At 40.8% G+C, this 27,512-nt stretch overlaps 5 protein-coding genes across 5 annotated transcripts; 2 read left to right on the forward strand and 3 right to left on the reverse strand.

Annotated features, from left to right (window-relative positions):
• Positions 1–4,255: 4,255 nt before the first annotated feature.
• tufm (Tu translation elongation factor, mitochondrial) lies at positions 4,256–8,836 on the reverse strand. Its single transcript, XM_070923580.1, has 10 exons — positions 8,800–8,836; positions 7,887–7,933; positions 7,633–7,771; positions 7,267–7,433; positions 6,822–7,091; positions 6,427–6,559; positions 6,163–6,267; positions 5,241–5,392; positions 4,992–5,111; positions 4,256–4,447 (listed from the first exon to the last, which is right to left on the reverse strand). The coding sequence occupies exons 1-10, from the start codon at positions 8,834–8,836 to the stop codon at positions 4,277–4,279; spliced, it is 1,341 nt and encodes a 446-aa protein (XP_070779681.1). The 3' UTR covers positions 4,256–4,276.
• A 767-nt stretch (positions 8,837–9,603) lies between these two features.
• hspbp1 (HSPA (heat shock 70kDa) binding protein, cytoplasmic cochaperone 1) lies at positions 9,604–13,043 on the forward strand. The gene is made up of 8 exons (XM_070923648.1): positions 9,604–9,682; positions 10,087–10,220; positions 10,801–11,017; positions 11,172–11,396; positions 11,619–11,774; positions 12,056–12,152; positions 12,258–12,369; positions 12,783–13,043. The coding sequence occupies exons 2-8, from the start codon at positions 10,101–10,103 to the stop codon at positions 12,861–12,863; spliced, it is 1,008 nt and encodes a 335-aa protein (XP_070779749.1). The 5' UTR covers positions 9,604–9,682; positions 10,087–10,100; the 3' UTR covers positions 12,864–13,043.
• Positions 13,044–13,700: 657 nt separating this feature from the next.
• Positions 13,701–14,923, reverse strand: tmem86b (transmembrane protein 86B). The gene is made up of 3 exons (XM_070923992.1): positions 14,873–14,923; positions 14,453–14,696; positions 13,701–14,152 (listed from the first exon to the last, which is right to left on the reverse strand). Exons 1-3 carry the CDS (start codon positions 14,921–14,923, stop codon positions 13,701–13,703), a joined length of 747 nt encoding a protein of 248 aa, XP_070780093.1.
• A 1,000-nt stretch (positions 14,924–15,923) lies between these two features.
• aspdh (aspartate dehydrogenase domain containing) lies at positions 15,924–17,808 on the forward strand. The gene is given in 8 exon segments (XM_070923941.1): positions 15,924–16,040; positions 16,151–16,208; positions 16,318–16,462; positions 16,613–16,697; positions 16,827–16,976; positions 17,100–17,323; positions 17,410–17,549; positions 17,771–17,808. Coding segments are annotated over 8 exon segments (957 nt in total).
• Positions 17,809–18,050: 242 nt separating this feature from the next.
• On the reverse strand, positions 18,051–27,512 carry gys1 (glycogen synthase 1 (muscle)). The gene is made up of 16 exons (XM_070922761.1): positions 27,461–27,512; positions 24,792–24,910; positions 24,351–24,532; positions 23,134–23,325; positions 22,729–22,914; positions 22,353–22,497; positions 21,967–22,084; positions 21,625–21,745; positions 21,395–21,501; positions 21,154–21,213; positions 20,620–20,812; positions 20,187–20,313; positions 19,993–20,088; positions 19,723–19,886; positions 19,552–19,632; positions 18,051–19,428 (listed from the first exon to the last, which is right to left on the reverse strand). Exons 2-16 carry the CDS (start codon positions 24,907–24,909, stop codon positions 19,183–19,185), a joined length of 2,136 nt encoding a protein of 711 aa, XP_070778862.1. The 5' UTR covers position 24,910; positions 27,461–27,512; the 3' UTR covers positions 18,051–19,182.

The following is a 27,512-nucleotide window of genomic DNA, read 5'->3' on the forward strand; positions in this document are numbered from 1 at the left end:
CGAGCTGTTTGATAAACACGGAGGAATGGACTGTAATTTATGGCTGTGATTTGGTGGGACGGTATCTGGTTGAGGGTCAGAGGTTTCCTCTTTCACTCTTATGCAACCAATCAGGCACGTCTTTGCATATGTACAGACAAGACTTGGCAGTCCCGCTTGATTTCACTGCCCTGCAACCTTGAACACTGGAAACAAGATCACATACACACGAGCACACACACACACACACAAACAAACCGAGAATTGTTTCGGTTAAATTGTCCAAAATCTGTGTGGGCTAGTGCAACATGGCGCTATCTATATATATCTAAAAACACAGAAAGTTTTACACATAATCAGTAACTGAAATACTTGACCAGAACAATTGCTGGTTATTTTAACTCTCATCACCTCTCTCTCAAAGGCATATTCAAAGTTTCTACTGATGGGAAATGCTTGAAATATAAGTAGAATATCATTGTGTCTATGTGTTGGTGGTACGTCTATCCAAGCTTAGTGTTTGTCTGGTTTTATTTGATTTCCATTTAATATGACGTGTCAGCTAAAGAGCTAAACGGTGGGTGTGTGAGATATTTAACTCTTATCTTGGCAACAACACGTCCCATCCATCACAGCGACATCTAACAGGATAAACTGTTCTATCCTTTCATGCATTTAACTTTCAGGAAGTTATCTTAGCGCCAAATGAATGGATAATTTCTTACTTTAAAGAGTGCTATATCCTCTGAGAGGTGCCGTGTGATGGAAGGAGCACTGAGAATAAACTTGGATGCTTCCCACCCACTCGGCAGTGTTGGAGGATGAGAAGCCGTGGAGGGTCAGTCTTCCAACATGCAGAGTGGGTTGTTGAAAGGCAAATTCAGCCTTAATTGCAGCGGCTCTATTCTTCGCTGGTTTCCCTCAGCTGCCAGGAGGAGGCTGGAAAAAAGTAACATGATGCAACAGCTGCACTTCCTTTCTTAAAGCCATAACTCCAGACATGTTAGACCCAGATAACATAGTTTTTCTTAATTTTTGCCTCTATAGAGCTACCTTATGATACTGATGGATGAAAATGTTGCATATCTTAAGTTTCAACTTTTTAAGGACTGACAAAAAAAGACAAGACCAGAAAGTGTTTCTGATTGGCCTTACTTACTCATTTTAGAATTGTTGGATTATATCTATATATATATATATATATTTATTTATCTTGCTTGGGAATTTAGTTCTCCGGTGCAATCACAGCCATTGGACTAAGAACCACAAAAGCTCCCAAAGCAAAGTCTTTTTCAACAAGCTCTCTTTGTAATGCAGATTAAAAGCTCTAAACCTTCTGGTGCAGTTTTAATATACCTTGGCTATTGTTTAATGCAGTCTGCATGCTCTGCTGTGGTTAATTGATAAGCTAAAAAAAAATGTGAATTGGATGTCTCTATGTTGAAACAGATGTTCTGGGTGCCCTTTGGCTTGATGTGTTTATACAGGAATGTAACCACCCATCTAAGCAACACTCTGATGTAAAGAGATGTTGGTCAGAACAAGTCAGTGTGCTGGGAAATGAGTGTCCATGTTCAAGATTGGCTGGAAATGAGCCTTAAATCTTGTCATCCTTGGCCCGGGGACGTGACATCTCATCAGGACAGAACAATTCAAAGAAAGCAGTTTTAGCATCTTCTTGGTATCATATTTCAGTTTCCTTTTCCATTCAAAGCAGAATCAAATAGCTGAGGCAGTGTCATGTTATTCTTTCGAGGGGTGTGGACAGCGTAAAGGTTAGAGAAGTGAACTTGTGAATGGAAGATCGCTGGTTGGAAAAACCCGCCCTGACTGGGAAAATCTGACAGAGGAAAGTGGTTTTAGAAGTCAGGGTGTATCAGACTGTAATTTTAAAGTACTGTCTAACTGCCCAGAGTGAAGCTGCGCAAAGGAGACCGTGAACTTTCCTTACGATGTAAAAATTTCAGAAACAGACATACGTTGTGTCTGTTTATCAGCATGAAGTATGCTCTTTGGTAACACTTTAATTTAACACCCTTATTTAAAGTAGATAAAATAATAATGTAATATAATATAAACACTTAATGTTAACATACTTTAATGTAGTCGTAAGCAGATATTAGCACTTTTTTAACAGTGTTGTAATGTATTTCCTAACAATTAGAACTTCTCATATGACACATGCGTAACTGGTGTATAATCAGTTAATAAAGGATTAATAACAGTGTAACAGCTGTAATCATGTTTAATTATATATCATCACACACAGTAACAAATCCTTACATTATAAAACATATTTATTAACTGTTAATACACATGTACAAATCATTCACAGGCAGCTTTAAGTCTGTTTATAAATGTCAATTTATCCACTACATTTCAGTGTGAAATATTGTACTTTTCACTACATTTATCAGACTGCTGCAGTTACTAGTTAATTTTATAGTTGATATATGGTAAGCTTATGAAATACAGTGCATGAACTGTGATTTTTTTCTTCTTTCCTACTCAACTCATTAAGACCACCCTGATTGGTATGTAAAACTAGTTCTACTTTAACCAGCTGCTACAGTAAAATGCTGCTTAAGCAATGGCGCATCAGTATTACTAATCTAATGATGAATTATATAATAATATATGGCTCACAGCGGAAATTTCTCTGCATAAGAATGGAAGTACTTAAGTTTGAATTAATTAATTTTTAATGTCGTATTGGTACTTTTACTTAAGTAAATGGTCTTAATACTTCTTCCAACACTGATGATATTGCCAATCATTCATTATGTCTTAGGGATGCTTCACAGGAGGAGGTGTAGTGGATGACAAATATATTAACACTTCCAACTATTGTACATTATAGTGTGTTATAATAATTGTTTATATACTGTATATAAATGCTAAAGGGGGGGGGGAGTTAAAGTCAAGTGTTACCTTTTCTTCTTATTCAGGCAATCAAGCTCATAATGTTGAAAGCTGTATCTTATCCCTCTGAGTGTCTACACACTGTGAGGTTGTTGTCAACATGAACAACGTGTGAACAGAGCATAAATGTCTCCTGAAGCACATTGTCTTGATGTGATTCAGCAATCGTGAGCTACAGGTGAACGCTGGTACGAATCAGCACTCCTGAGAGACAGTTAGAGCCAGTAACACTGACCACCAGCATATACTGGTGTATACTGTCTGATCATCTCTCTCTTGAAGTTATTTTGCTTATGGAGACATTCATCCTCCAGCTGAGCACATCACTCAGCGGCACTAGCTGCTCCAGCCTCGACTCCTGCAGACATACAGTATTTGATTACAGCAACAGGCTGATTGGATTACAGGTCGCACTGACTCAAATACCTACAGCAAATGCAGAGCAACAGGAGAATTTCCTGCTGGGGATGAACCAGCAGAGAGGACACCAACTATTCAGAGCACAGAAACACCAAAAGGGTCAGCCTGGTTTAAATGATCTGCTAAAGGACACTGTGCATTCAAAAACTATTTGGCATCTCAGTTGAATGTGTACGTTCTTGTCAGATTAGTTCATTTCCACAAGTTTGGTTTTTCAGTAACGTCTTTAAAGGTCTGTTCCATAATTTATTGGACAATATCATTTTAAGGTATTTATTATATCATCGACATAGTTGAAGAGTTTGAATCATGAATGGGAAATAAGCATTACATGTTTCTCAGCTGTTCATGATTATGATTGTGATATTTCATCACATTTATCTCATCATAATAATTTTGAGTTGAGAACTATTACAATAGACCTGCTAACAGGCTCTTGAAGCACCTCTTTGCTGCCCTCATGTGGCATATTAACTTTATAACATGTAGTAGCTTGCAATTCTCATTGTGAACAGTCTTTAGCTACAGATAATGATAATAAAGATTTTGTATGAATGTTACATAGTCATATATTTCTTGTTAATATATTATATTTTGTTCTTTTATGTGTGTTTGTTCTTTGAAAAACATTTGGCTAGCAATAGCCAATACCACAAACACAAAGGATGGCTTTTTATTATTAAATACATTTTATTACATAAATGACATAACTTTGACAGTCTGGCCTGTAAACACAAAGACAATGCTAAACATAACAGGGTTCATATTTTGGTTGGGTGGGACTGAGCAATGCATTCATTTGAGTCCTCTCTTGTATGAGGTTTGTGTATGTACTGTATTTGTATATTTCTATAATTATTTGATTTGACCAAGCACAGACAACCACCCATTCTCCCTCCCTGACCCCCCTGAAGCACCCTCCCCCCACCCCAGCCCTCTCTGCAGAGTTTGCCCTTCAGCCCCAGTTGCACTGGTCTTCATCTGTAGCCGTCAGGATGTCTGTGACCAGGCCGGTGCCAATGGTTCTGTTTCCGTCTCTCAGAGTGAACCTCTGGCCTTTCTCCAGAACCATTGGCTGGCGGAGCGTTAGCGTCAAGGAGGTGTCCTCCCCAGGCATCACCATTTCCTGAAAGATGACAAGACCAACAGACAGGAGAGTTGTTACTCTCCATCAAAATCCTGTTATTGTACTACATCGATTACAAATGGAAGAGGCTTAAGAGAACATTAGTTTATGTTATATGAACTTTATTTATAAACTGGCAGGTGCCAAAAACATATCTTCACTGGGACCCACCCACACTGAGTGACCAGAAAATAAATGTAATAAAATCAAGTCCTGCAATACATACACTCTTTGTTAAACATTGTGAAACATTGCTTCAAATGTCAAAAAACATTAAAAATATATGTACTGCATGTCATCTCGCAGTAAAGCTACTTTAGAGTAATTTTTCAAACATATGTAAACAAAGACAATGACTCAACAGAGGCCGTCATACTGCTTTCACAGATTTGACCTGAAACATCAAGAAGTTACATAAAGTACGATATGTTTAATGCGTGCACTAGCTGGGTGAAGTGTTGTGGATGGTGTACAAACTCAACACTATTTGACAAACACAAACACACACACACACACACACACACACACACACACACACACACACCTTGTCAGTGGGCAGAGTGACTCTGCAGGCCATGTCCCAGGTCAGAGAGAACATGACGGGCATGAAGTTGCTGACGAACGGTTTGTGTCTGCCTCCCTCCTCCTTACTCAGAACATACACCTGTGATATAGAAAGCACAAACATACACATACACATTCATGTTTCAGTTTCAAAATTAACCATTTAAATTCACTTATTGTAAAATACTACAAATGAATCAATAACAACTGTCTGCAACAGCTCTCAGACCTGGGCCTTGACTTTCTGGTGAGGCGAGATGGATCCTGGTTTGCACATCACCATCCCTCTCCTAACATCCTCTCTCTTCAGTCCTCGGACCAGAGCGCCCAGGTTATCTCCTGCTTCTGCACGATCCAGAGACTTGTGGAACATCTCAATACCTGAGCACAACAGGATGGACAGCAAGATAAAATTTCTGTTTATGCACCAATACCCGCACAGTATTACATAACTTTGGACACACCAGTATCAGACTTTTCCTCAGCAGCCTGTCTTTTGATCAGATACTCACCATCTACGCACATAAAAAGAGTAAACTAATCTTTTCTTCATCAATGTATAAAGTGCTAGAGGTCACTTACAAGGTTATTCCTTATACATGCAAACAGGTGACTAATTAAAAAGGGAAAAACAATAAAAAGTGTCTCTTCCACAGAACAAAATTCTTCCAAAAGATATTCTTTCATTTTGTGTTTTGATAATGGTGGCGAAGAGCGCCATCTTATGACCCCAACATACTCCAAAATGGTCAAGGATTTGGTCAGCAGACACGCATGACTTTCTTTCTGTACTACATTGACTTTTTGCAAAGGCACATATGTTAGTGTATAGTCGTCGTCTACACACCACCGGGTCATACATAGAAAAAGTATAATTAAAGCTGAACATATCAGCCCATAATCTCCCATAGATGTTCAACAGGGCCGAGATCTTGTGATTGTGAAGGCCATGGCATATGATTCACATCATTTGCATATTCTTCAAACCATTCGGTGAGCCCTTGTATGTGTCTGCATTCGTAAAGTTTCTCCATTTATTCAGGTTTTTAATTTGCCACCTGTCGGTATGTTTGCCATGTTTCGGTTCATGTGCTTTGTAAACAGCACAGGAGCTCCTTCTCTAAGTTTCTGTTGCTTTTTCTTTCACTCACCTGTAACCACTGATTTGAAGCTGCGATTGTGGCCCACAAACTCAGTGTCGTCTCCTTTCTTGATGATTCCCCTCTCCATAGTGCCTGTGACCACCGTGCCCCTGCCTGAAAGACACAATTGATAACCCTCAAATAAAGAGCAAGTAACTTTTTCGCCTCACCATCATCAATACCACCAATATTCCTCCTTAAGTGGGTTTAGCCGTACAGTTCAGTGTTGAGATGAAGTGTGTGCAGGCTGCATTTCTTGCAGTTTCTTAATACCTGGGATGGAATAAACCCCTTCAATGGGCAGAAGGAAAGGCTTTTCCAGCTCTCTTTTGGGCAGAGGAACGTAAGAATCCACAATCTCCAGCAGTTGCATCACTGCATTCACGCCAATGTCAGGCTGTCTGTTCTGAGATGGAGCAAATAAACACTCAGACAGATAACATCCAGATGCCGCTCATTAGAGACTCAAAATATACTGCAATGAGTCACATGCCTTAAATGAAGGAGCAACATTCAGGCTAATGATTTTGTTGACTGAACAAATAAAACCATTCAAGACTAGTTGACAGAGCCGCACACTACTGGTGAATTCAACAGTGGTTAAGATCAGCAGACTACCACAGTATTATCTAAATTGTAAGACAAATGACTGCCAGCGTTCCCCTCACCTCCAGGGCACAGAGGGCTGAGCCTATTACAACAGGTGTATTCTCGCCATCATAGCCAAACTCTGTGAGCAGCTCGCGGATCTCGATCTCCACCAGCTCCACCATCTCCTTGTCCTCAACAGCGTCAGCCTTGTTGATGAAAACCACCACATGCTCGACGCCTATCTGCCTGGCCAACAGGAGGTGCTCTCGTGTCTGAGGCATTTGGCCGTCAGTGGCTGCCACCACCAGGATGCAGCCATCCATCTGAGCTGTGCCTGTAATCATGTTCTGAAACAGGAAAAATATCGGGGTAATTAAAGGGGATTAATTACATTTTCAAGATACTTCTAAAGTAAATAATAAGTTTGAAATGCTAAGAAATACAAGGATTCTGATTAGCTAAAATAACAACAAAGCTGCATCATGTTGCTGCAGGTGCTTTGTTGAAGTAAAGCAGACTGACCTTGACGTAGTCAGCATGACCAGGGCAATCTGTGTGAGCATAATGTCTGTTGGCTGTGGTGTATTCTACATGAGAGGCGTTGATGGTGATTCCTCTGGCCTTCTCCTCAGGGGCATTGTCAATGTCCTCGTACTTTTTATAGTTAGCACCACCAGCGTCAGCGAGCACTGAGGACCCAAAAACACACCAAGGTCACATTTCTGATTCCTTGTTTCACAAAAGTAGAAAAAGTAGGCCTTGACATTTCGTCATAGGTCAGTGGAGCCAATTCAGTCTCCAGATCAAATTGAATAATTCAGTGTGTTGGATTTACGGTCATCTCCTGGGCCACTGTAAGAGGAAAAGCAATGACGTCAGTGATTCTACCTTTCGTGATGGCTGCAGTCAGGGTTGTCTTGCCGTGATCAACGTGGCCAATTGTTCCAATGTTAACATGGGGCTTGTCTCTACTGTATGTCTTCTTAGCCTCTGCAGCAAAGGTGCGACGGTTCAGAGGTACAGCACACTACAAGACAACAACAAACCAAAGAACAAATTATAAACTATAAAATAAATAATAAAATTAAGCTACAAAATCCATGTTAAACAGTCTGTAGACTGCCATTTATGTGCATACTCACCAATTTGAAGGAGCTGTGCAAGAGGCTTGGCGAAGAAAGCTGAAGGGCTAAGATAATGGAATTAAAATCTGAGAATTACATACACCACTGCATGTTCCAGTAAAACATTTCCTGTCACAATATAAGCATTGAAACTTTGTGAAAGTATTTAAGGTCGGTGACAGATATTTAAACTCTGCTTTTCCTTTGTCAATCTCACTGCAAAATATATTGGCGTCCCACACAGTGATTGAACATTTTGTTGTTGCCAACATGTGTTTCAATCAGTGCAGACTTCTGTTGACAGTGATAAGATGCCTCCCGTACCCTATTACCACAGAGTGCTTCACACATCTTTGCTGACTGTCCAATCTAAATCTAAATTATGCAATTGTCAAATAAGCAACAGGGTAAAGCATCACTGTCATTTTTATTTAAAAAGGCATTCAAATACTGTAATAGGGTCTGGTTTGCACCTGCATTGATCAAAATCTATCCACATTTTCTGATGATAGGAATAGGAGTTTTAGATTTTTAAACTATACTAGTTACATCAGGTAGCATCACCTAGCTAAAAGAAGCTCTGCAGCAGCTGAGATTAACAACCCCCTTTGAACCAGAAGGGAAGACATGACAGTGTCATTTTCCTTCAAATAAGCTGCTGTTAGTTGTCTGAACAGTTGGCTTCGGTAGCTATCTAGCTGGTTATAATATTAGCTAGTTTTCCATCATCTTTTATTATGTCGTTATCGTTAGCTAACATTCACTGGTGACCTTGCTCTGCTATCAGAACAGACATCATGTCATCAAGTTACATTTATACAGACGCAAACATCATATTCTGTTGTGGAGAACAAATCAGAGAGCTATGAATCAACAACCTGTCAGAAATGCATATCGAGTCAGATACTAGAAAAGAATTAAACGATTATACCGGAGAAACATGCACGCAGTCCCACAAGCGCCGCCATCTTGGATGGTTAGACAAACTAAAGACGATCAATAAACCAAGCGATTACCTCGCCAGCTCCAAAGCCGTCGCTCAGACTAGGACTGCAAGAATAGCATTTTTATTCGTTACAACTGTATATCAGGTAGGTATAAAATACTACTACTACTGCTATCACTAGTAATAATAATAATAATAATAATAATAATAATACACACCAAGTAATTACTTTTTAAAGTCATTTAATAAAAGAAAGTGTCAAACTGCCGGTTTTAGGATACCTATATGGAAATGTTTTACTTTTCATGCTTTCAACAAATATGTTGATATCCAAGAAGAAAGTGGTAAGATCTGGACATAGTATATTTTATACTATTTATCAATCATGTGTCATATATTATAACATATAACATCACATATATCGTAATATTATATATTACATAAAATATATCGTGATGCGGTAATACTCTCACTTTTACTGATAATCTTTGAGCGTCGCGCGTACAAACGTCACTGATTTACCGTAACTACATTAATACGGTAGAGTTTGCTGTCGTGCCTTTTTAAATACCCGGGTCATATTACTTTCATTTTGACTACATTATAATTTTAAAGCACTAAATTGACGCAGACAAAGTGAAGACTACAATTACTTTGAAAAGAGTACGGCAAAAACTTTTTGCTTGCCAATGTGGTTCAACGTTTACGGTAAAGCATGGCAGCCTCCTTGCCACTCGTGAGATCAGCTAGCTAGAATGTTCTAGCGCATTCGTGTTTCTGTGTTTAAAGGGGGAGTTAACGTGTTAAGAGCTTAAAAAGAAACCGCGTGTCCATTTACTGAACACTGTTTTATTGGACTCTTGAAAAGGTAAGATGGGAATAAACTAATTTTGTAAGTCACTGTTATCCGTCACCAAATGAAAATCTGTAGCCAGTTATGTTAAGCTCATGTTACGTAGAACTGCTGTGTTTCTATGATGTTTTTGTTACTTAGCATGGTTCTCGTGATATTGAGCCGTTACTGCCAAACTGTAGTGTGGTCTTTTAGGTAGTAACATGACAAGCTAATCCTTGCCTCATACAGGTTGTACCAGGGTAGTGCTAACATCTTTAGAGTAAAGTCAGCTGAACTACTGTTTAAAGTTAAAAATCTAAAGTCTGCTGGGTTTGCTTCCTGTGTTTGGGGTTCATATCCTCAGGTCCTGTCCAGTAACGTTACTACTGTACATCATTTTTGAAATCCAGTCGTCCTTGTCTTGCTGATTGTTCTAGGCTTACTTCAGATCATGGCTGAAAACGGACGGGACAGGAGATATCCCCAGAACCTCCAGGGGGTCCTGCGGCTGGCAGTGGAGGCTGGATCAGCCTCAGAGGGACCTGCCCCTGTTGAACCCATGTCAGAGGAGGTAAGTGCCTATTAATCACACATTTCAAATCTGAGACGGCTTTGGGCAGATACTCCCACTCTTTTACTACATTGTGTCTCTTGTGGCATGTGGTTTCATCTCCTAAAATTTTAATATTTGTTATTTTTCCCAAGTCCTATGATGTTAAACTGAACATCTTGAGTTTTGTACTGATGGTCGGACAAAACAGGCAATTTGAATATGACAACATGGACTGTGGGAAATGGTAAAAGGTATTTTTAAACTATTTTCTCTATGTGCTCTACAAGTGCTCAAAACAATTTGGAGGCATTGTGCCAGCACAAGGTAATTTGTCTTTCCCATAATGTCTCTATCAGAACAATTTGACCCAAACTAAATTAAGCCCAGTTCCCTATGGCTTCTTCTGAAATTAAATCCCTTTCTCAAGTGCATTTGGCTCAGTCCAGGAACTCTTCGATCCATTTGGATTTTTGTGCGCGTTGCATGTTTTAATTGAACAGTTGATGGCTGAGTACAAGTTTTTATTGGGACCCATGAAGACTTCTACCTTGCATCAAAGGTAATTTAGAAACATTCTCGTTCTCTTTCTTTGTTACAGAGGAAAGTGTGGCTGAGAGAAGCTCTTGCAGAAGTCTGTAAAGGGCAGATGGATGAAGTGGAGCAGATGAAGGTGTGCGTGGCTGTCTTACGCAAAGAGGGAATGAACGAAAAGGATAGAGAAGGAGAGGAGGAGAGGGATGAAGATGATGAAGATGAGCGGGAATCAGCCTTTGAGATGTTGTCAGAGTTGTGTGAGAACCTGGACAATGCTAGAGGTTTGTAAATAAATGGTATAGGAGTTGATATTCTCCAAATCTATAGATCAGATGTTAGCATGGACCTAGAGCCACTTGCTCGATAGAGGTTAAGGATAAAAGTACTATTTGTTGGCTCTGTCCTGACTGTGTCCCCTCTTTCTCTGCTTCACAGACCTGATGACTCTTGGTGGACTAGAACTGTGCCTCTCCCAGTATCTGTGTCATGCTCAAAGTGGACTGAGGTGGCGTGCTGCTGAGCTTATCGCTTCCTGTGCCCAGAACATGCCTCAGGTGCAGGTCCACTTGCTTAGCATCGGGGCGCTGCCAAAACTGCTGCAGCTAACGGATGTAGACCCCCAACCCACTGTCAGAGTAAAAGCCCTTTATGCTGTGTCGTGTGAGTATCTTAGACAGTGCTGCAAAAATTAATTATCAAAACAGCTTGATGCTCAATATTGCCTACATGAAACTGGCTAGTAATGATGCTGCATAGTAGTTTCAGAAGCATTCATTGGTTTTAATACAGCATTGATTGAGCGAGTGTAGAACATTTAGACTAGATTGTAATGCTGTCTGCCTTCATGCCTTCAGTTATAACTGTGTCCTGTTGTGACTTTAGGTCTGGTTCGGGAGCAGGAGGCAGGACTCCAGGCTTTCTTGTCCCATGATGGCTTCTCAGTGCTGATGCGAGGCATGCAGTCAGAGAACGAGAAGCTCAGGACCAAGTCGGCATTCCTTCTGCTCAACCTGCTGACATCGCATCCCGATCAAAAAGGTACAATTGGGTCAAAAAGCTTGCATTCAGACCATGTTGTGATACTATTCTACTCCAATTTGTTTGAGGTTTAGTAGTTCTTCAATGTCAAGTCAAGGCAATTCTATTTATATAGCCCAATATCACGTATCACAAATGTGCCTCAGGTGGCTTTACAATCTATACAGCATACCACACCCTCTGTCCTTAGACCCTCGATTTGAATGAGGAAAAACTGACAGTGTTAAGTTGCATCTTCCCTGAACTGATTCTGGGACATTTCTGTTTCCTCCTTCCTGCAGACACAGTTGTCTCCATGGGTATGGTACAGCAGCTGGTATCTGTTCTCCGCACACCACACTCACCTTTCCATGAACATGTGCTTGGCGCCCTTTGCTGGTAAGAAACATTCTCTACCTTGCCATCTTCAACACTCACAAGTTGACATTAATTCATAGTCCACATTAGTAATTATACCCATTTGTGTTTCTGATGTCTGTCTAGTCTGGTGGAGGACTGTCCACAGGGTCTCAAAGACTGCAGGAATCCCACTCTGGGTCTGGAGGAGTTTCTCAGGCAGCGATACAGAGAGCTCCAAGGAAAAGAAGAGAGTCAGGTAATTCCTATGTCTTTGAGCCTGATGGTAAAAGCTGGTAAAAGTGGGTTCAAGTATTGTGATTATTTAGACCTATAATTATGTCTTAGTCTTTTTTATTTCTAAAGCAAGCAGAACAGATGGTTGTAAGGACAGTTGTCTTTGCTCATGTACAAAACTACTACAGCCTAACTGCAATATCTAGTGTTATGGAAATGTTGTGTACAGTAGTAAGTCTAAACAAAAAGCCACCAACATTTGACCATATCTATTTTCCATTGCTTACTTGATGCCAACATGGAGATACTTTTTTTGTTAGTGAATTAAAATTCTAGGACAATGAAGATATCTGTTTATAAAATCCATGGTCTAGGATTAGGCTTAATCCTTGTCCAGGATACAGCTTTTAAAGTCAATTTTTTTGTTTCCAACAGGAAGAACTGGAGTTCTGCGAGCGGTTGAGAGTAACATGTTTCCGCGCGCAGCAGTCGGATGACAGTGGGATGGATCGCTGAAGTCTTATTTACCTCACCTGTTTTGGTATCAGTGTGTAAAGATGACAGAACATTCATGATCTGGATCATGGATGTTAAGCAAAGTTTTTGTCTGTGACTCTGTCCATATTTTGCATGTAATCCAGGAGCTGGATTTTACTGTGTAAATAACTATATGTATAAATATACTTTTTCAAGTCAGCTGTTATTTTAGTCCAGTGTTTTCAGTTCTTCTTAAATGTAATACCAAACATCTCCATCACAGGTATTATGTAAAGAAATGTATATTTACATTGTTAATAATCATATCATATCCCAATGTTAATTTAGTTACATGTACAATTAGTAATTGTTGTTAGTTAGGTTTGTTTGAAGTCTCTGAGGTTAAAGTTCATTTTGTTTGTTTTGTCTCTTAAAACATGACTCAGAATTATGGACATCATTGTTCATGTTTTTACACCATATTTATTTGTCATTAACAAAAGAAATGGGAATATCTATATACATATAATGGCCAGCTCACAAGTGGAAAACATTGCCACCACATCACAGAATACATGTATTATTCTTAACTGATAATGATTGAGTTTCTTACTGTCTTATTTGTAGACTGTGGTATTTAAAAATGTTGAGACTGTTAGTATGATCATTGAAATATCAAATACAAATTGGAAACATGGTAAGATATCTTAACTTGCAAGCTGCTCTTTTACTCCATCCTCAGCTAGTAGCTGTCAGGTGCTGAGATTTAGGCGAACTGTCCTCTTTTCCTGTATTCTTGTACCCAATACAATAAGTATTTCTAGGCAGTTTTAGGATTTTACCAGGGTGAGGGAGATACTTCAGACTTTAAGGATGCTAGGACCTTTTCCATTTTGCAAAGTCGTCCTTGTTCTCCACTGCCTTTATGTCACCCACAGCTATTAGTAGCTGTGCCAAATAATATGTCACCATGACTATAATATGACCATGCTCCATTGGTGCCGTCACTTTGAAAACTTGCAGAGCCAGTGACAGGTCAGACACCATGAAGAACAAACTTCCTGACAGTGTTGTTGCGTGGCGGGTTCTGATGGCTAATGCCCCCATTAGAGTAATTAGGACAATGTAGATCCCCACGCCCGGAACTAGTAGATCTGAGTTTGGCGCCTTCTGCAGGAATGGATATAGGTAGATATAAAAACCTCCTCCCACCATAAACAGGATCAAATATAGAAAACGGGTCCAGGAGGAAGAGACATGTGCTGCATAACGACTGGAGAGAAAGGTGAGTGAGTACAGGAGATGAGCCACAGCGAATGCACCCATTCCTGAAACAGATGTGTGACATGTAGGACATACAATAAATGAATGAGTAAAATAAATAAATGGGGAAATAAAATGCAAATCTTTGTAGCTTGAATTTAGAGGGTCTTATTGATCACATTTAAAGATTGGTGTTAATATATATTTTTTTATAATTACATTAATTACATATATTCTGAGTATTAGGCCTTTAGCACTGATTTCATTGTTGGCAAATAATGGACAAAACACCCAACCTGCAGCTTCATATGCATCTGGAAAAGGCCCCAATTTGTGCTTCACTCATGCACGAACAAGGTACTTACCATGCAGAAAAAGCTCAGGCCACACCAAGCAGCAGTCACCAACAGCAGAGAAGAGCAGTCCTCCCACCACACCCAGGACACTCTGACATCCGTTCCAGCTCAGCACTACTGCAGCCAATAGGAGCGTTGGTGCCGATTTGACACCTGCCGACGTGATGGACGCGGGCAAGTCGGGAGTCCACAGGTAGAAGTACACGGCAGTGGACAAAAAGAAAGGCAAGAGGGAAAAAAGGAGAGCACAGGACTGATAGAGAGGGAGGAACAGAAAGAAACGGGGAGACATGACATGAATTTTCAAAGAGTAGGCTGAAATTATGATTTTAGACAATTTTGTCCTTTCCACACAGAGAGAGGCGTATTAAGTAATACAAACCACTATAAACCAAAGACTATGAATAAGAATAAATGGTTTTTAGGTACCATATTTCTCCGCTGCCGCCTGTCATAGGCATCTGTCTCAAGGATGTCCATCGTCAGCACTGTCGTGGGTTCCAGCAGATGTCTCGGTTGAATGAACCTGTCCTGTTTCTCACTATCTATTTTCTTCTGTCTTTGCAGTTCTGCCTTTACCGGCTTGGTTACCAACACATATAATCCTCAGATGTTCTTGTCTTGTTCTGCTGTCCCCCCCTGTCTCGAATCTCTGCTGTGTCTCTCAGTCTGTTGGTATTCCAGAGCAATGAACTTTGGACCGATCCTTTCTGTCTGATAGCACTCAGATGATCAATGTTCTCCCTGTTTTGAGTTCTCATGGACAAACAGCTGACCTTTGACCTCCTCAGCTGGAATATATCGGTGACATCAACACATGATGGGCAAAGTTGAATTAGTAGTAAACTCATGATAAAGGTTGTTTTCTTACTTTACATGCAAACTTCTGATGATTGTTGGTAATGACAAATCAATAATGGGATTTCCTTTGAAAATCCTTTGAACATATCTCTGAACCTGTTAGGTGATGCAAAAACTTCTCAGCAACAACTTTGACAAGAGAGAGAAATAGTTCTGATGGAGTCACTACTCAAGGCGAGCGACACCAACCAAGTAACACCATCCAATTTTCAAAATTCTTTAATGTGAAAGCAAAAATATGCTGCTGTACAGGATTATTTGCCAACAAATGTGTAATAGGTCACATATGACACTTTTGTGGGAGTTGCAATCAAAGGATTATCTTAGTAAAGGAAAAATAGATGCCACACTGCATTGTTTGAGTTCACTAGATGGCCACACCGCTTCAGATTTTTCCAAAAAGTCAAAGGCCACCCCACTTCATATTGTATGTATTTAACAACAGTAGATATAAAAGATAAGATAGAATCAATTTCAGTTTCATCTGTCATATAAAGTTTAGTCCTTTGTTGCACTTTACAAGAGATTCTGAATGCATCTAAACCGGAAATTGTTTAAATGGATGGAGGAGGAGCCCAGTGTGAGATAATTCCACACATTGAACTAACAATTATTAACTATGGCCTCTCTGAGTCAAACTTTGTACTGTGCTTGCCCACAGTTCACTGGATAGTGAGCCGGTCGTTGTGCTTCAAGTCAGGAGACAAGCTGCTCTGGAGGGGTGTGGGATTATCTGGTGAGTAGAGCAATAAATAGCAAGTGTTACACTGATCAACACGAGATTGAGGGAGATCAGATAGGAAGTAAGGTCAAAAGCATGTGTGTTGGTTTGCTTTCTCAGCACAGGACATGGCAACCAGCTCTTCCTCCCAAAGGATTGGAGTTGTAGGATATGGACATCTAGGTCTGAACTCTATTAATCTGTTGTAATCTTCTATCATCCAAATGAATCATACTGTCACAAAAGTATCCTACTGTACATTTTTCACTGTGCATGTGTGTGTGTGCTTCAGGGCAGTATCTGGTGGGGAGGATCCTTAAAGATGGAGCTGCTCTCGGTCTAACTCTGGCTTTCGTTTGGAACAGAAATTCTGACAAGCTCAAAGGTTTAGTTCCTGACGAACTCATACTTGGTGATCTATCATCTTTTGCAGACAGGTGCAGGCATACACATAAATATTATAAACGCATATGCAAAACACAGTATGCACATCTTCTATTATCTCTGTGCTACCATAGACAACAATCACCTTGTGGACGATGACATCTTTTTTAAACGTCAATGAATGATGACTGTGTGTTTCACAGGCGATGTGATGTGATCGTAGAGGTGTGCCACCCGCAGATAGTGAAAGAATTTGGGCGTCACTTCCTGTCCCAGTCTCATTTCATGGTGAGATTCTCCTCTGTTTGTGTGGGACATTTTTCAGGATTTTTTTTCACTGTCACTGCTTTGATTTTGTAGTGTTTTAAAAATTTGTTATAGAGAGCTATTTCAAGATGTGCCTTTATTTCTCCTCAGGTGGGCTCTCCATCTGCACTCTCTGATCCTGATCTGAACCAGAAGCTGCGTCAGGCGGCTCAGCACTATGGTAGGACGCTCTATGTCCCCAGTGGTGCATTATGGGGAGGCCAGGACATCCAGAGGCTGAATGACAGTGGGGCCTTGAAGGTAACACTGGGGTAGTGCAGGTCGGGTGTTAGACCTGGAGAGGAAAGCATGCAGTGGCCTCTCTTCAGGTAAACCTTGTTGTGTTCTGATTAAACTCAGTTTCTTCGCTTGACTTGTTTTCAGGCTTTGTTTATAAGAATGTCCAAGCATCCATCCTGCTTCCGGCTGACAGGAGACGTCCTCTCTGATTGGACAGAGGGAGAGGGCAGACGTGTTTTATTCAGAGGATCAGTGGCAGAGTTGTGCCCACTTGCTCCAAACAACGTAAACACCATGGCAGCAGCAGCAGTGGCAGCAGGAACGCTCGGCTTTGCTGGTGTTCAGGGAGAGATCGTGTCTGACACAGCGTGAGTCTTTCTAAAACTCCACATTGACCTGATGCAGCCTTTCATACCTGCTTGAATCACACTTTTCATACCTCTTCATTCCCCAGGTTAAGTGATTATCACGTGGTGGAGGTGGAGGTGACTGGACCTGATGGCTTCTCAGTAAACACAGTGAGGAGGAATCCAGCCAGACTCGGAGCTGTAACCGGCAGTGCAACATACAACTCCTTCTGGAATAGTTTACTTGGTGAGTTCTGCAAGGTTCCCAAACACTCAAGCTTCCTGATGGATCCTGCCATGTTTCTACTGGCACTGGTGGGAGAAGTACTCAGATAAAGTACCAATCTAAAATATAAAAATAATGCCCCTGTGACTGATAAATTATTATATTACATGATTAGATATAGATACTGATGCATTGAGTGCAAATAAATTAATTGTTGTGAATTCTGTTCTTTTTTCTTACAGTTTGCAAAGGTCATGGGGGCCGAGTTTACTTGTGCTGAAGCAGACAAGAACATGATTAACAACAACACAGCAAGAAGATTCACTGTGAAGTTCCAGATAAATCAGATGGTTTATCGTGATAAGTTGTGTGGAAGGTGTCACTGAATCAGTAGGTTACTGAGAATGTGAAAACCCACAGACCATTGGATATTTGTGGTCCAATAAAATACATGCATACAAAGAAAGAAGAGCCAGTTATCATTTGTAAAACACTAATAGTTATATATATTTAAACTTTATTATAAGTTCCTCTGGTGCAAGATTGTAACAAATGATAACTCTTACAGGGAGTGTGAGTATACGCCTGGTAAAACCATTTTCCATCTTCAATAATAGACAAATAGACAAGACGTACTCTAGCTCCTTTTCCAGCCCTTTCTCTTATGTCCTTCACCTGAAAACATAGTTGCAATCTCAGGATACAATCCCTTTCCCCCCTCTTATCTGTCTCACCTCTATTCCTTTCACAAATAAATACTTGTTGAAACAGGGAAACCCAGGAATAACTATTTCCACACAAGCACACACACAGACAGACAGATAAAAAGGAGTGTGAGGTTGTTCATGGGTGATCATCACTGAAAGGCTGTGATACAATAAGGCGCAGAAAGAAAATTAAAACACAGAAACGCTATTCTTAAAATGGATGCTATTTGTTGTACATTTAATTTCCATTCTGGGACGTTTTGTAGTAAACAAGGCATTTGAAAGAAAGAAGAAAAATGCTACAAGGTGGACAGTTGAGTTTGAAGCTCACCACACAAGTAAAAAGAAAAGGTGTGCTTTGTAGCTACTCACAGCAACTGACATCATCTTTACATGGGCCTTTTTTAAAACAGGAAAATAGCTTTGAATGTGTACAGATGACAAGCTGGTAAAAAGGAGGGTTATGCTGTTTCCCCTGCTCTGATCCACCTTTGAATCAAGTATAAAACTCCCTCCAGAGACTCACAATAATCCACTGTTATTTTTTCAATGCTTTACACCTATGTTATCCAGTGTTAGTACACTACAAAATCCAGCAATCCTGATTTGTTTTCCATGTTGAGCTGTCGTTTAGCCCTTTCTAGCTGCTGCATTTACTCCTCAAAGCAAACGGGTTGCACTGCTGGTGTGAACTGAAACAATACCAAAACATATCAAACTGAGATTGACATGATATTTTAAAAAATTCTGAGGTACGCACAGGTTGGGAAGACACAGTGATGCAATTTTTCACAACAAGCCAATATTAAATTTATCACTCGCATTCACACAACTGCACTCATTTATAAAGTTTGTGAGTACATGGATGACTTTAACAAATGCCACAGATAACGTTTCACTAGTGAGGTTTAGCATGTACTGTGTGTATTTATGTGTGTGCGCGTGTCTCAGTTTTTCTCGCTTGTGACACCATCACTGTTTCCATTGGCCCCATGGACAGCAGAAGACTTGTTTTTGAATGGCAGGGCGTAGGGCTGGCGGATGTTCACCCGGTCCTTCTCTGCCTCCAGATCCTCGTCATAGCGCTCGTCTTCATCGTTGTCCTCAGCCTCACTGTGGTGGGGGGAGGAGTGGCGGGACAGAGCTGGAGACGGTGGCACAGAGGCTGGTCGCGGGTACCGGAAGCCCGAGGTCTAAGGACGAGAACCAAAAGGCATCAGAATTTCAATCAGTGTGTGAAGGTGTAAAGATGGATGTTAAGATAAATAACACTAAATAGCAATTAAAGCAGGTGAAAGACACACAAGTTAACTTACAGAGGTGGGCTCATGAAGTTCATACATGTAGGTGTCAGGGAAGGCTTTAGCCAGGGCCATATGACGGGCAGATATATAATACTAGTGCAGAAAACAAGAAAAACAACATTTATTCATCTTGAAGTTGTTACATGAACACATTTCACATGTCATTGGGATTTTGAATCTCACCCTGCCGAGGTATCTCCAGTCCAAGAGTTCGCTCAGACGCTCAGTCCGGTTCCTCTGGATGATCCGCTGGCGCCGGCTCTGCTTGCAGAACTGAAACAGGAAGGAAGTGAGCTGGTTACATGACTCGTCAACCCCCCGATACCGCCGGTCCAGGATGTAAATACCTGCAAAAAGAAACAGCATGGTGTGAAAGAAAGCATCAGTTATCCCTGCAGACAACAAACTTTGAGAATCACAGAGAATTTAACAGGTGAAGTATGAGAAACGCACCATATGCTGAGGGGTCTGCTATATGCTCCTCCATGAAGCAGCCAAAGCCTGACAGGTTAGTTGAGATTGAAGGAATTCCCATGACTGTGCACTCAGCTGACAGTGACAGAAAAAGTGAGGCCTGATTAACATTTTATTATTTTACAAAATACTCTCACACATAAATACCCCTTGTCAGCATGCACAAGTCGTACCTGGTGTGTAGCCCCAAGGCTCATAGTAAGAGGGGAAGACGCCAAGGTGGCAGCCTCTTACAAACTCCTCATAATCCATTGGAAGTAGGGGAGAGGTGGACGAAAGGAACTCTGGATGGAAGATAATCTAAAGAAGAAGAAGAGAAGCCGTTCAGTATCAGAGGATATATATTTACCAGTGTGAGCAGCCAACTGTAATTCTCAGCCACAACACGATGCTCTTAAAAGTCACAGTGTGGGATGATAATCACTGCAGAAACTCAAATCACATGTTCTCGTGAATGGACAGTGATGTACCAGCTGGCACAGTTTCGGCTCACCTCCACATTTAATGCATTATTAGATATGTTACATACAAAGATGAGAGGGAATTTTCAGGGGTACCAGGGTGATGATTTTTTTTGAGGTTTAGGCTGTTTATGGACTGACATACCTTGACACGGTCAGCAGAGCTGTTGAAAAGGCCGATACGGCGGACACAGTTGAGGATGGGGTCGCTGCTGTCCTCCAGCATGTTATGGGTGCAGATTGGAGGCTGGCACTGTCTCTGGGTCGCAAAGATGGCACGCTTCATTATGGTGAAATCCTCTTTGTCCAGCATCTTCGACACATCTGGCAGCTGCCCACTAATGAAAACAAACTTGTTTTAGACTTAAAGGAAATTTGTTTGATCAGATGGGACGACATTTCTAAGATGCATATTTGGGTTTGCCAGTCATTTCCAAAAACAACTACAATAGAATATGTATTAGCATGAATAAATTCAACCAGCTTGTTTTTACAATGGCATTACAAAGTCTTACATTTTGTACAGAATGAGAAGATTAAGTATATCCAGGTCTGAAGAGAAACTTCTGGATTCTGTTTATTAACAGACTTTTTCACATTAAACAAGTTGTCTCTTACTCTCTTCAGATTTTTTGTTTCATGGTGCTTTAAGACAGATCATTCCACACCTTCAACTTACACTAGAAGTGACTCATAAAGTTTCTTTCCGAAGCGTTCCTTCACAGTCTGAGCAGTATCCCTGCCGGTGACAAAAATAGAGAGAATACAATTATATTGACAACTACAAACACTTTTCCAAGTGTCTCATGGTGAAGACAAATCAAATCAATCTCGGTGTGGATGAGTGTAGCACTTTAGCTGAACACGTTTAGTTAGATACTTCATACTTCATGATACTTCATCATGAGAAGAAACCTCACCAGAGCTGTTTCCTGACTGCTTGGCCCTTCAAGGTCTCCACATTGAAGTTGTTTGTCCGAGCTGGCATGATGAAGAATGCAATGACGGTCACGTCACTGTGATTGACCTGCAACAGGCAGACCATACGCAAACATTTTTACACTTCTGTTTCTGATTCTGCTTCCTCCTTGTCCTACACTACAAATACATGTGTACATCTGTTGACACAGCTACACCAACACACACTTACCCTGAGTAGATAGTTGAGTCTGGCTAAAGCTTCCAAAAAGATGTCGGCTCCTTTGTTGGAGAACTCATACCTTCCAGCAATGAAGAGGAACAAACACTTGTCCAGGTTGAAGTCAAGGTGCCTGATGGTCAAACCAAACACAAACCAAAATCTGTCACAAGACCTGGATAGGTGTAGCGCTTATAATGTACACATTCTGTTATTATCATTGTTCACTATGATAAGTAACTATAAATAACTTGCTTCAGAATTTGACTCGTCTCTTTCATATCACCCAGAATTAATTCATTTCAATTTCAGTTATTAGGTGTTGACTGTGATGTGTGTTGTGGGGTCTCTGACCCGTAGAAGTGCCCCCTGACGAACTCCTGAATCCGATTCTTGCTCTGAGCGTGGAGGTTTTGAAACTCGTGCACGGCTGAAAACTTCTTCACGTTGAGCCCATTGGGAGTGACAATATCTGTGTGTGACGGGAGAGAGTAAATGTAAAACTTTGTAGAGCAGAGAGACAGAGAAATCAGTTAAGCTTTAGTTAAGTATCTAATTAGCTGGGTTGCTAACTTTGTCCATTAAAATGACATTACATTGAAACATTCAGTAAGAAAGCAGTGAGAAATACAATATATCCCTGTACAGTAAGATCTACTTGCCCGACCAGTGACAAGTGAGAATAGAGTGAACCATCAAGGAAGTTTCTGAATTTCACACATCAATTCACCTCCACTCACCTGGTTTCCTCTTGAGCAGGTACTCTGCCTCAATGGCAGTGATCTGTGACACAGTGGTGAAGACATGGGCACAGTGAGCAGCCGCCCGCTCCAAACAGTAGCGGTGGTAGATCTGTCTATCACCTGCTTCCTTATCCACATTGAACTGAATGAGACACAAAATGGAGAGAGAGAGAGAGAGAGAGAGTACCACAGAGTAAAGTTGCCTGTTGAATATGTAATCCATTGCATTCATCCATCTGATCATGTATATATTTTCAATTTACCCACAGAAGAATCAAAGTCAACTTGACTGTTAAAGGGCTCTTTCCATTATTTTGTGTTTGTTTTATTGCATTCCTGTGCAATAAAAATGTACACAGGTACACACACATACATCAGCAAGCTTGTTATAGAAGTCCACGTTTCCAGCACACAGGTATCGTCCCAGCAGGGTGGCGTGAGTGGTGAAGATGGTCGCAATGGGCAGCTGTCTATGTCTACACAACACCAGGCCCAGGCCGGCCAGCCACTCATGGAAATGGGCCACGATGTGTGGAGGATCCTCACTCTGGGCTGCGTACTGCGATATGAGAGACAACACGGTAAATATAGATTAAGCACATAGGGTTTCGACATTGGATATCTCTTATAAGGCCTTTTCAGACTTTTCAAGGACCTACAGATAATAATATTCCTTCTGTACATAAACACGCAGTATTTCGACACAACACAGCTGAAACATTTTACATTTAATTTTTATAGAAATTCTTGTCACTTGTCAGTTCTCAAAGTGGCCGACCTCTCCCAGAAGCCAGGCTGTCAGAAAGCCAAACAGCACCGCATCGTTGGCCTCGCGGTCGAACCACGGCACGCCGATGTCACACAGCTCCCACAACTCGCTCTTCCAGCTGTCTAGAGACCAGGCAGTGAATGCGACATCAATCAGAATGACATAGGGACTGCCCTCGATTAGCCACCGCCCAAAGTAGACCTGCGGGGAAATGGAGAAAAGGATGAGAGAGGGGAATATTACTTTAATTCTTAATGCCACACACCAACATATGATGAGGGCACTCATTTTTTTTATTACTTCAATTCTATTTAGTGAGATAGGTTAAATGATTTGTGGTTAATCACTAAGTGAATCATCCTTTACAACAAAAATAGTATAAACCACTCAAAGAGTTGAAGCTGCAACAGCATCTCCTATTTTTTGTTACACGCATGAATCAGCTATTTACTTTTACTATGTGTTTATATGTAGGTAAATGGGTTAGTCCTTCCGTCTGTAATCTAAAAGTACTGTATTTGCAAGGCACATATCCCAACGACAAAAACATATTCCAACCACACAATCCAAGATTAACCTTGATGAAGTTTGTCTTGCTGACACAGAATCGCAGTCAAATTTTGTCACTTCAAGCCTCAAGTATGACTAAACTGAAAAGCGGGAGTTTAATGTACTAATACAGGACCTAAATATCTTTTAAGGAAAAGCCAAATGAACTAACTGGGCTCTGGCGCTGGTCTGTCGTGAGATTAAAGGTCACTCAAGGTAAACCAGACCGGCTTTGTTGAAAAGGCTGCACTATCCCTTTAAAATAGTACCACTACCACTCCTCGCCTTGACCCATAATTCCACAGCACTCCCAGAGTGATACAGCATAAAGCTTTAAAAGTATCACACACACACACACACACACACACACACACACAATCTATTCCTGGAGTGTGTTTTTTTTAAAAGAGAGAGAGAGAGAGACAGAGAGACAGAGAGACATTGATACAACCCCTAACCTTTGCAAGGAAATGTCACAGAGTTTAGAGACGTGGTCAGGGACAGAAGGTTGAGGGGCTAAGGATGATCTCTAACTGTGTTTTTAAGTGTAGTGCACGTATTCACAAATCTCACTCTATAATCACTCCATCTATATGTGGTAAGAATGACTGTCCTTGAGTGCAACATACAAATTTAACTCAGAGGCGAGTGTGTTTGCTGTGTACGTGTGGTAGTACCTTACACCCACTGGAGTTCATCTTGTCAATGGTTCTCTTCAGCACAGGGTTGGTAGGCTCGATCAGCTCCACCTGAGTGCGCACGTTGCTCTCCACGTAGGGACCCACCAGGAAATAGTTCTCCCCCCATTCCTCTGAGGTCAGACGGGCTTTGGTCTGGATGACGGTGTAGATGCCTCCAACTTTACACATGCAGCAAACAAGCCACACGCACACACAAAGATATGATGTGATTCAACCTGATATACATGAGGCATTATGACGATATGTCTCTCTAACAACTCGAGTTTCCCTCAATAAATAATAACCTGTGCAAATAAACAAGATTAGACATGAAGATACATGAAATTTTTCGCTTTTCATGTCTTCATCCAGTGTTTATATACGCATACCATTTATTTTCACAAACTTTAAAAAGAGCAGGCACACAGGAATACTTGCCTTTGTTTGCAACCTCCCACGCAATTTCAAAAAGAACAGCATCCTCCAAATCAAACTCCTCGTCCCACTCCTCCAGTCCTGACAGGGACGTGACAGACAGGCTGCGAGCCAGCGGCATGCTGGGTAAACACAGAGCACACTCAGCTGAGATGGCAGCGCCTCACAACTGTGTATCAACAGTACACGATTGTCACTTATTCAACTTATTTACCAAAAGTATCTTTTGATGTGTGAGCAATTCACACTCAGAAACAAGGCTTTTACATCGAAACTTGTTTTTTGTTTTTATTTCTTGGCAAAGAAATTCAATCATATAACACCAACGTTGGGATACAAAAACATTAATTACATTTGCTGTCAGGATGCTCTGACTTTAAACCAACTGCCTGTGGTGACAGAAGGAATTAATCATTTTCTAATTAATCAATGTAAGTTTCTCTGGATAACAGTATCAGATAAACCTCAAGTGTAAATGACACATTTATTAAACATGTAACTTTCTCTTGAACATTTCCTCACACACCTGGAAGAAACCAGAATGTCATCAATGAACCACACATCCTATTTCATAACACTATTACATTATATTAATGTGATGTAAATGTAACCTTTTGCAATTCTTTTACAATTTTGACAATTTTCAGTCTCTCTGGTGGAACTGCGGTGATCAAAGTTGTAGTCAAACATTTTTCTGGCTTAACCTTTGGCTGTTCTTACAGGTTCCCTAATCAAACATACAACACTGAAGTGGTACATTGAGTAATAGGGAGCCGACATACGTATGTATGTGTGTGCGCAACTGTGTGTCTACAGTATTTGCTCTGCTTATAATCTGAGATGGTCAAAGGGCTTCTTCTGGTTACAAATACTACTCCTCACTACATAACACACACACACACACACACACACACACACACACATACAGTCATGCATATCACATACTACATGTCTGTTCATACATAAAAACTACAAGTTTGCTCCATGAAATTTTAATCCTAATTGGGTTACTACAGCAGTCATGCACTATGAAGGCCATAACTCCTGTCAGTGCATCCTACTGCAACAAGTTTAAATATCCATCTTCCCATCAGCAGTGGACACATAAAAGATTAAAAAGATTGATTAAGGGAGAAGTGCATTCCTGCTGACTGAGTGTAAGATGCACTGGAAATACTACTTTGTGTTCAGTTCCTGCTTGCAGAAAACATTCAACCTCCTGAAAAAATAGGGGAGTGGTGTGAGAAAGGATGCAGAGGTGGAGAAAGACACAGACAAGGGCACAGATCAGGTATAAACTTGATCCCGCCGTTCACACTGGGGCACTTGTTGACATGCTCCTATGAAGTGTTGTAATCGTGTGAAGTTGAGACATGTGAAAAAACTACAAAAATGAACCAACCACAACAGGTTATGCATAGACACAGTGGAAATGCTCTTCCACCTGTACAACACTCAACTCAACTTTGATGTTTTCTACAAAAGGGACACATAAGATAATGATCTGAGTTTAATGACAGTCCCTCACTGTCCAAGCCCAATAAAGGCCCAGATAAACCACCACCTGATGAAAGAGTGCTGTTTCAAATAAACTTTCCTTCATTTGAATGTACCTCAGATATTCACATCAGACCACTTTAAACAGAAGTTCAAGATCCCCTCCAGACATGTTTAAAGACAGAAAAATACTCTGCTTGGAATTATTATTTGTGTATAATCATCCACAAAATAAGTTCAATTACCTCATTAAAAATCCTTAAATCCTTAATCCTTTAAAAAAAATTAAGTGCTGTACACAAGAGGGCTCCTACTTCACTAAAAAGTCCATTCCCAGTGTATGTGCACTTTAGGCTTTAAGTTTCCACATCACACTTGTGTAAGTTACTTATTGAACCATGACTGGTTTCCAAACTAGATGTGATGTCACAACATCACTCTCATATGTACATGTCTTAAACACAGAGAAGCAAAATTAATGTGAAAACAACGTGCAAGCAAAAGCAACTCTGCACGTTGATCATCCTGCACAGTGAAGCTCAAACATCCAAATGAAGTAGCAACAAGTAAAACCATTTTTGAGTGGAGGTGGACTTTAAAAGAGTCTGTTTGATATGACATGGAGGGAGAAACAAACATATGAACAATCCACCATCCTTACACAGACTTATAGAGTAAATACCACTGTGCTGAAATTGAACTGCTACTAATTTCTTCGGGGACCCCCTGGGATTCCCCCAGGCTCTCTGTGGGAACTCTCACTTGCTTGGGACACCACTTTATAATGGAGTACTGACACTCACATGAATATGCAATCACAATGACCACAGTCTTGCCCTTGTCATACCGGTTTAAGAATATTTTTATATGTAATGTACAGTGGGCCTACAGGTCTGGTAGAGGACAAGGATGGAGGACGCACTCCACTTCCACCTCAGGCAGCGTTGGTCGTCCAGAGACTACGAGCGACAGCAGAACCATAAACGCACGCTGCCTATGTATCCTATGTTAAACAACTCACGTTCAAGTTGTGAACGTGACATCAGGCACATAGCCTGCTGCAACACAGCTGCGGAAACATGCAAAGGACACAGCGTCCTGATGCGCGCACACGCCCATTGAGGAAGTAATCAAGTATTGTCATTGTGGAAAATAAAAGACAGATGACTACTTACCCTTCGGTTTTGTCCTAACTTCACGAAGACGAGCTACACATTGGCAGCTGTC

The sequence above is a fragment of the Enoplosus armatus genome, chromosome 17 (assembly GCF_043641665.1).
Source record: "Enoplosus armatus isolate fEnoArm2 chromosome 17, fEnoArm2.hap1, whole genome shotgun sequence".
NCBI classification, from domain to species: Eukaryota; Metazoa; Chordata; class Actinopteri; order Centrarchiformes; family Enoplosidae; genus Enoplosus; species Enoplosus armatus.